The 10249-nt window shown below is 41.4% G+C and overlaps 1 protein-coding gene across 3 annotated transcripts in view; it reads right to left on the reverse strand.

Moving 5' to 3' along the window:
• The window catches only part of LOC148011668 (uncharacterized), a 33361-nt gene extending 23112 nt beyond the window's left edge, over nt 1-10249 (reverse strand). For all 3 annotated transcript variants that reach the window (XM_087669921.1, XM_087669919.1, XM_087669918.1), the window contains exon 1: nt 10030-10249. In XM_087669921.1, the coding sequence (XP_087526047.1) occupies nt 10030-10199 (170 nt within the window). In that variant the 5' untranslated portion in view covers nt 10200-10249. The remainder of the gene's footprint in view (nt 1-10029) is intronic.

The following is a 10249-nucleotide window of genomic DNA, read 5'->3' on the forward strand; positions in this document are numbered from 1 at the left end:
AGCTTCCTAATTGCATCTTTGCAATAGTGCATTCGACCAAGCATAATAAAGTTATATGTAAATCGTGTTTCCGAGTATTTCAGAAGTTCTTTGTCACTTCTCTTGCAAAACTCAGCATGCAAATACTAATGATTATATATGAATGTAACAATCTTATTGCCTTTCGCAACAAGAGATGCAATCCATGGCAAGTCCCTAATATCCTTCAACAAGTTATTCAAGCAATGCGCCATGCATGGACTAAAGGTGATATGTGGATACATTTCCATTAAAATGTTTCCTGCTGCCCTATTTGTAGGTTCACTATCTGCCACAAACTGCACTACATTTTCTGCCCCAATAGTCTACACTGCCTCACACCACTCAAATGCCAATACATCTGCACTCTTTCCAATCTCTAAAGCATCGTGACTATCAATGAAGTATATATCCCCATGAGAATATGCAACACCACCATGTATGGACCTATAGCGTGTGTCACTCCATCCGTCTGCTATCAATGTCACTCCATTTCTTGCCCATTGATTGCGAATATTTGCTGTTGCAATCTCTATGGTTGCTTTCTCCTTTTGAAGCAAAATAGTCCTGATAGTTTTTAATGAAGGGGGCCTATATGTGGGTCCATACTCTACAATCTTTGTCGCCATATTTAAAAAATACAGTGACTTGCCTGATTTGAATGCAATATCATCATGGTAGAAAAAGCGTGCCAATCTTGCATCTGTTTCCTTTTTTTTATTTGGTTCCCATGAAGTGTGAAATGAACTCTTTCTAACACCACGACCTGCTGCCACTGATGGCCCACGAGAAGGCTGCGTAACCACTAATCCTTGTGGTTTTCTGCATGAAGCACCATGCCCAGCTAGCCTTGGAGTCCAGGTTGTTGGATCCACAGCTATGTTTGGCATCCTCCTACCGTGTGAATTCCCCATAGAAGTGGCTATGCAGTAAAGTAACCTCTATCTTTTCTCATCTGACACATTGGTGTAAAAACATACCTCTTTCCCCTCCTCATGTAGAAGATGGGCTCTCACTTTATCAGCCCCACTAGTGCAAGCATAAAAGCAAAGTTTGCATTTCCAAGGGCTAGCACCTCCACCTCTCAATGGCACCCCTACATCTGCCTCATCCCATCATGACCAAGTAGTGCTTCAACTTTGTCCAATTGTTGACGAAGTATCTACTAAGGATGATGAAGATCCCATAGATGTCAATGCTGCCATCTATATAAAAGTGACAAATAATTAGTAAAGTTCAATGAAATTGCAGCCAAAATTTCAACATGCATGTGTTTGCTAAAAATGCCCGAATTTTGGTGCTATTTCAGCCTACATTCCTTTTGCTGAAAATGCCCCAAATTTGGGGCATTCCAGCCTGCATTTCTTGGCTGAAAATGCCCCAAATTTTGGGGCTCTTTCAGATCCCGGGATCTGAATGCCCCAATTTTGGGGATATTGCAGTCAAATTTGGGCCCCAATCCTTGTTGAGAAAGCCCCAATTTTTGGGGTAACAACTGATACAAAATGCCCCAAATTGCCACAAGTTGCCTAAAATTTTGGAGACATTGCAGCCAAATTTAAGCTGTGAATCCCTGCTGAATCGCCCCTAAATTTGGGGCAAAGACCGATCTGAAATGCCCCAAATTTGAGGGCAATTTCAGATCCCAAAAGCCCCATATTTGGGGGCAATTCAGGCCTCAATTGTTAACACTTTAAATTTGGAACAATCGAGAAATTTGGGATAATTGGGGCAATTTGGGGCAATCATCCAATTTGTGACATTGGGAGCAATTTGGGGCAATCAACAAGGGGGCATTTCAAGTCCCAAATTGCTCCATATGTGCAAAATTTGTCCATAATGCCCCGACGTTGGTACAATTTACAAAAATTTCTTAACATTTAAATAAAATTGAAAGTGGTGTGCATGGTTAGCAGACACCCTGGAATTTAGAAAAGCTGAAATTTGATTGTTGATGATGCACCTAGTGTGAACCTCCCACTCCGCAAGAGCTCATGACAACCCATGGGGCTTGGCAATGAGATGAGAGGAAGCGAGTGCGCAAAAGAGAGTTGAGAGAGATAGAGAGAGAGAGAGAGAGTCTGAACAATAAGAGAGAGAGAGGTGTCGACACCCTGCAGGCAACAGTCGGCCTATTGCACGTGCAGCATAGTCAAATGATGGGCGGGAGATCAACGCAAGGCGGGAGATTGACGTAGGACAAGCGAATACGCAACGGAACAAATATTAAGGTACGTTTTAACTTCTTTTTTTTAATAGAGGCCATGTTGGAACGACTGTTCTAGATAGGGAACATCATGGAAACGCACTGGAATGGGGCAAGGAACAGACTGGAGCATTTCGCAAGTTTAGTCTCCTGGAACGCATAATCCATTCCTAAGTGTCGGAACAGGCATTCCTTGTTTCTATTTTAAAAAAACATAGTGGCTAATGCACTGTCACGTAAGCCTCAGTTATTATCAACTGTAAGCATGGTTTACCACACTGAGTTGGATGCCATGAGAAATCAATATGTTGTTGATTCAAGCTTTGGAAATGTATATGATCAACTTTGCAATAGCCAAAGGCATGAGCACTTAGAGAGGGTTTTTTGATGATGCATGGACGACTGTATGTCACAAAGCGATTGAGGGCCAAGGTGATGACTGAGAATCATGCTCCTCCTTATGCAAGGCATAGAGGTATTGATGCCAGAGCCAAGGGAGTGGAGCACTTTTTTTATTGATCAGCTTTGAGATATGATGTTGAGCAATTTGTCAAGACATGCATTGTGCGCCAAAAAGTAACGTATGGCAGGCAAAAGATGCCAGGTTTATTGCAACCCTTGCCTATTCCAGATAGACCTTGGCACAACATTGCTATGGATTTTATCTTTGAGCTTTCTCATGCATCTACAAGGTATGATGGGATATGGACTATAATTTGCAGGTTCAATAAGTAGGCCCATTTTATTCTAGTGAGGAAGAAGGTAAAGGCTGATCATATGGCATATCTTTTTATGCAACATGTGTTTAATTATCATGGCATGCTAGAGTCGATCGTTACTGATTGAGACCCACAGACGACCAGTTTGTTTTGGAAAGGGCTATTTGAGAACATGTACACTATGCTGAAATTCTCTTCGCATCCTTCCATCCACAAATTGATGGTCAATCTAAGAAGGCTAACTTTATAGTTTTGGATCTTTTGAAGCGCAATGGAAACAGTATTTGCTGTTGGTTGAGTTTGCATATCATAACATGGTATGTAGTTCCACTGGTGAGACTCCTTTTGAGGTGCTAGAGGGTGGTCAGGAAGTATCCCCTATTTGGCACACATAGGATAAATTCTTTGAGGTTGATCGCTACGTGGAGAGCAAGGATACAACTTATGAGAAGGTTAAGTATGCACTTCAAAGATCGCAAGATAAGCAAAAGAGGACAGTTGATCATTATAGACATACTTTGCAATTTGCAATGGGTGATTATGTATACTACGTTTTGAAAAGGCAAAGCTAAAAAAGAGAAAGAGCAAAAAGAGATTGTACCCAAAGTTAAGTATGAGATACTATGGGCCATTTTAAGTGTTGGAGAGAATCTGTGATGTACGTTATAGGCTGAAATTGCCTCCACACTAGCAGATACATAATGCCTTTCATATGAGCTTATTAAGGTCTTTTCATAGTGATGTGCTAGAAGATGTATCTGTTGAAATTTAACCTAAGGTTGAGGAGCTAAATGAGATATTGGTACTTCAGTAAATATCGGCACACAAAGGGAAAAAGATCAAGGGTAAGGTTTCCAAATAATATTTGACATAGTATCATAACTAGTCACCAATGGATGCCAAATGGATGGAGAAGGATGACTTAGCAAACCATTCTTAGTTGTTGTAGCTTTACTTGAGATATTGATACTTGAGTAGATATCGGCACACAAAGAGAAAAAGATTAAGGGTAAGGTTTCCAAATAACATTTGATATAGTATCATAACTATTCACCAATGGATGCCAAATGGATGGAGAAGGATGACTTGGCAAACTATTCTTAGTTGTTGTAGCTTTACCTTGATGCTTTCCGATTAGAGTCAACTTTGAATCAATCTCAATCAAGTTCAATAGAGCAAGGGTCCATAGTATTACATGATGCTCATGAGGAAGCTAGCACCTCCACTCCTCAATCATAGATAGCTCTAGATGTAGTGGATCTCAAATGTATTTAGTATACATTCACGGTATTGTAGCTAATAGTATGTTTGCCAAGGGATCACTATTTAGTGTTCTAATCACTTTGTTTGGTAAGCACATGGTATGGTTTATTCTCTGCAGCTCTAGAACTATACATTTGCATCACTTCATTGGTTTTTGATCATTACTAATTGTTTACCTTAGATTGATTTGCAATAAATGGTCATTAGTTTTCAGTGGTATTCAACTAATTGTATGGACAACAACATGAGTTATGATGCCGTTGATGTTTTAGCCATGGTTTATGCTTGGTTTATGCTATATTATAGTTTGGTTTTGCCAGATAAGTTGAGCTCATGAGTAATGGATGCATCCCATGATATTCTAGCAATGCTTTTGAGATTCTTGGTGAGTCTTAAGCTATGTTATATTCACCGGTAATTTTCAACATGTGTTTGGTAGTAGCATGGTTTAGCAACAGTGGCCAATGTTATCTTTACTATGATGCCTTTGTCAAAAGTGGTGTAGCAATGGAAGCATAAACATGTGCTGAAATAAATTGCTGAACACAAGACAAAAGAAAAGAAAGAGAGAACACAATACACATGAGAACTCAAATGTATGCTCAGAAAATGGAATCCATATACCAAGACATGAGACAGTACATAAGCAATGTGAGTCACCGGCTGTGGACGCACTAGCACATGCTCCCTCTCCCCAAGAACTGTCAGGTGATGAATGAATGAAGAGAAGGGAGCCAAAGAATACATAGGCCAAATAAATGCCATAAAATATGAGTGGTCGGCCAGCAAATTGGCTGCAAATAATGCCAAATCCCCATAAATACTAACAAATAATATACCTAAAATATCTCTAGTGGCCAGCCTGTTGTACCACATATACAGACTCAGCCATGAACTCACTAATCTGCTAACACCCTCTCTCAGATCATGGGTGATCTAATACAATACAATGTATAATGATAATGTCTCATCATAGCACATACAACAATGTCCATCAGAGTAGAACCATGGATACCCAAGTAGTGGGTACGCAAGCCACCACTGAGGTGCCTCGGAGAGAACCTAATGTCAATGTCAATCGTACCAGCCCCTAAAAATAGAGAAGAATCATAGTAGCTCTCATGTCCGTCAATGGTACCTCTGATGTAACACACATGACCACCCTGTCACCAATGCCGTAGTGCATAAATGACCATGGATTCTCGTCCTTTAGCCAAACCGCCAAAGTGTCCCCTCATGTGAGCTCCAAACGAAAGCCACCCGCTCTCTATCAAATAACCAGCCCATCATGAACTTGGATGTCAATCCCAGCCCCAAGATTTGTACCTGCCAGACTTCGACTGATGCATTAGGGATGTCCCTCGCCGAATCCTATGCATCTCTATAAAAATACAATGAAGCACGGTTACCCCATCTCACCACCCTCTCACACTCCCTCTCTGGCACTAGAGAGTCCTGAGGGATGACTGCATCACCACCACTAGAAAGTAGCTGAGGAAGGGGCCACCAAGCCCTTCCCACAATCCGAAAAAGAGGATCCCTTCCGTGCCTTGGACTTCACCTTGGCTAGAGGAACTGAGTCAAAAGCTGAGGCAGATGATGACTCGTCAGAGGAGTCCACATCTCGCTTCATCTATTGCTCCTTTTTATTATTGGAAGCCGCTAACTCTTTGCAATCCTTCTGTAAATGACCTTTCTTACCACAATGGTAACGTTGGGCCTTCGACTTCTTTATCTTCGAACCCTCTCTGAAGCTACAAAAGCCTCACAAGAATCTCCATGTAGCGTATCATCAATGGATATACATGGAGAAGCCATCTGTAGAGGATTGAGAAGAGAAGTAGAGAAAATAAGGTATTTGGAGAGGGAACAAAGTCAAAACACGAGCATAGACTACAAAAATACAAGAGTTCACATACAATAGAACCCAAAATCTGACCAAAATAAAACAAAAGCTGCTACAAAAAGTCAAAAAATCGATCAAAAACCGTCAAAAACAACAAAAACGGCCTGATAATGCAAGCAGCCAAGAGGAGATGCAGAGGCACCAACATGCAGGCTGAAACGGACACGCAGGCTATACAGATGTTGACGTCAGCTAAAAATGCAAGTAAAATAGACCGTCTAGTTGGAGCAGCAATCACCTAATCAGCAAGGGTAAAAACAGTCTTGAAATCAGCAAGAAAACACAGCAAGAGCACGAATCCTGAAATCTGATACCATGTCAAAAGTGATGCAGCATTGGAAGCATAAACATGTGCTGAAATAAACTACTGAACACAAGACAAAAGGAAAGAAAGAGAGAACACAATACAAATGAGAACTCATATGTATGCTCGGGAAACGAAATCCATATACCAAGACATGAGGCAATACAAAAGCAATGTGAGTCACCGACTGTGGAGAAACTGACACATACTCCCTCTCCCCAAGAACTGTCAGGTAATGAATGAATGAGGAGGAGGGAGCCTGAGAATATATTGGCCAAATAAATGCCATAAAATATGACTAGTCTCACTGAAAATAATGCCAAATCCCCATAAATACTAACAAATAAAATGCCTAAAATATCTCTAGTGCCCAGCCTGTTGTACCACATGTACAAACTCAGTCATGAGCTGACTAATCTGCTAACAACCTTGTGAAAAATCCAATGTAATACCTTGCTTGCTTGTGATGCATCCACCAATGCAATCAAGGACAATTGCAAGGATTTCAATGGGGAGGGCATGAGGACATGAAATTTTGTTTGCTTTATTTAACATTTGGATTAATTTTTAATCAAATGTTTAAGTGTGTTGCATATGTAAAGTGCAACTGAGATTATTTCATGTATACGAGGCAAGGACCCTTGGAAATCAATGGATGTCAAAGGCAAAAGTTGTCTCAAGTAATGTTGCACATATACAAGGTGGTATCTAGTACCAAAAATTGGCCTAAGACATTTTATTAGCCATAAGTATCAGTTGTTGGTGACACCAGGGATTTGGCATTTAATGTACTTAATGCCAATCCAAGGGCTAAAGAAGCCTCAAGAACACTTGGGAGATAAATTGCAATAGCCAACTTAATTGTTGGTTCGTTAGACTAATTTTCTAGACACTAAAATAATTATTAAATTAATTTTAAAAAATTTAAAGGTAAAATTTAATTTAATAATGCAAATAGTGCTGAAAAATGTGCTTAGAATGCTATTACTTGGCAAAACTTGCCCATGCAAGTGGGAAAGCTGTTCTTCATGCTGGAGGAGAGAGAGATACGGTCACTCCAGCAAATAGTGCTGAAAAATGTGCTTAGAATGCTATTACTTGGCGAAACTTGCCCATGCAAGTGGGAAAGCTGTTCTTCATGCTGGAGGAGAGAGAGATACGGTCACTCCAGCCTTGTGCAAGCTGAGAGAGACAAAGAGAAGGTTGCTATAGCTACTACAACAATTGGCAAGCCATTTCCAACTAGCAAAAGACCCTGCAAGAGCTAGTGACATGCCCTAAAGAGACTATAGCAATAGGGGACAAAAGTTTAAGGCCTGTTTTAGCCAAACAAACATCATATTCAATGTGTTCCATCAATGGAGACAGCTTTCATGGCTGTCTAGACAGGGCAGCAGCTGATTTCTTCCATTTTCTTGCAATGGAAGTCTAAATTTTCTCTCTATTCAGCATTCTCTCTCATTCTCTAGCCATTTCCCAGCCTTGCTCCAAAGATCTCAGCATTCTAATCCCTAGAGGCTGAGAAATTGTGTTTTTCTCCATTGTAAACCCTAATTTACAACAAAAATTAGGACTTAACAACAACCTCAGAAAGTGTACCAAGAGATTGAAGCCTCAAGACTTGAATCTTCAGGGCTAAGAATTAATGCTCAGCAAGATTCAAGTGAGGGACCAACCAACATTCGAATTTGGGGCAAATCTCATTTTTTAAGGAATCGGCCTAAGCAAATCAAGAGTCAAATCAATTAGAAGACTTGCTAGTCATTATTGACAACAAAGTGCTTTTGGATTGTGAAGGGGATTGAAGGAATCCCATTGTATTCGAATTATTCAATTGCAATTAAAGATAAAGAAATGCTAAAAGAGGCGCCAGTTTTGGGGCCAACAAGGTGTCCAATCTCCAAGGTTGATTGGTAAATGTTTGTGTTTTAGCATTTCATTGATTACTGCTTTCTGTAATCAAGTTATAATCAAGTTAATACCACCCCTCCACAGATGGAAAGCTGGTTTCAGTTGCTGTCCCAAATGATCAGTAACAATAATCCACGGTTTGCCCCTTGAGTCTTCAACCTTCGTATGCATGTACCCTTGCATTAGATGACTGGATGCCTTTAGATCTGCTATGATTCCAATGCTTTACAGAAATAGGGCTTCGTGTTTGCCTGAATTCTTCAAGCATGCATCCCAAGACAAGCTGGTACACCCTGAATTCTACTGAAATTAGGTCTACAACAGCAACTCAGGGCTGAGAATCTTCAGATTTTGCAAGAGAGAGAAAGATGAGTAACAGGTGAGAGAATTCTTCAATTCTCAGCAAGAAAGAAGCATGAAAAGCAATCACCAGCTGCCCAGAGGCCTCCACATCAGATTGCTGCCTTCAGCAAATGATGCCCAGGATTATGTCGCCTACAGCTGAGATGTGCCAAGATCAGGTTGCCAGAGCAAGCTGACAAATCAGCAGGTATTCAGCCCAAAAGCCTCTCCCTCTACTGTCCAACCAGCCCAATCTGCCTCCAACAGGCAGTCCCAGCTTTGCATGGCATGTTCTCTACCCAAGTACCAAGTGTCAAACTTGTGCATGCATAACTCAGCCTCTAAAATTGAATTTCCAGTAATTAATAATTGCGGAAACTGAAATTGCTTGGCCCTGCCAGACCCAATTTAAATTTCTAATCCCTAAGCCTCTGTCCTTGAGGCCTAAGAAGGGGTGTTAACTTTTAAGCCATGTAATTAACCATAAAGTTAATATTTTATTAGTGGCTAAGTCTCTCAACTCTCATACAACCCGAAAACAATATCTAAATCGTTCACTTAGAAAATATGAGACACAAGACTTTTGGAAGGATGAAAGGCTCTTTATGCTCCACAAAAGGGAGTCAATGCATAACCACCCTCGTCACATCCCACCTCTCCAAGCTATAAGCTGCTACCTTCCCTCCATACCCTATGCTCAAGCTCCAACTGCCATCTTCTGCCTCTCCTCCCTACATAGCCTAACTTCTTCTCCAACTACACAACGTCTTCCCCATCATTGCCTACTGCACTATATCCTCCTACTGCATACATTTTGCAGCCAGTATCCATCACTACTGCCGTGACAACCCCAAGAGCCTGCTGCCCTGCATTTTTTGGTTGTTGCTCACTCCAATCAGCAACACCAGACAGCAATGCTAGGTCACCATACAGCCCTATCAGCCTCCAGATCAACAGTGACAACCCTAGAGTACTTTGATGTACTGCATTTTCTGGCTTCTTGCACTACAACACTATCACCCTCGGCATCAGCATCAAAGGCCGGTTGTTTGCGAACTGCTGCACTCAAGATCCATTCAAGGAGGATGACATTGTCCCTCAACTTGTTCCCAGGAGAGAGACTTGCTGTTGAACAACCTCCACTCCTTGGGTACCAAATTGTATCTCTTCCCTGCACTTTCATTATTCATTCAACATTCGGCATTCATTCATCTAGTTCTTCTTCATTTGCATTCCTATAGGAGCTCCTTGCGTTAGTCATGTTCATACACTCTCTTTTTCTTTCGACAAACCCTAGTGTATCCTCACAACAATAAGACCTCTGCCACTCTTATGCATGAAACTGAGGGATAGATTTTACCTGAACAATGGCGACCGGTATTGGGAAGAGGTGACGAGACGCGAGCTCCGGCAGGAAGAAGAGTCGAGCGCAGGAGACAAGGAGCTCGGAGGTCGGGCGCCCCAACCACGATACGCGAGAGTGGAGGGGAGAAGAGCCTTTCCCCGCAGGACCTGAGTCCCGCCCCCCATCAGCCCCAGCGAGTCAGAACCTGTGGATGGGTTTCCTGGAAGAACATATG

Source organism: Lygodium microphyllum, chromosome 28 (assembly GCF_053477565.2).
Source record: "Lygodium microphyllum isolate KBCC chromosome 28, Lygodium_microphyllum_v1.1.10, whole genome shotgun sequence".
Classification (NCBI taxonomy): domain Eukaryota; kingdom Viridiplantae; phylum Streptophyta; class Polypodiopsida; order Schizaeales; family Lygodiaceae; genus Lygodium; species Lygodium microphyllum.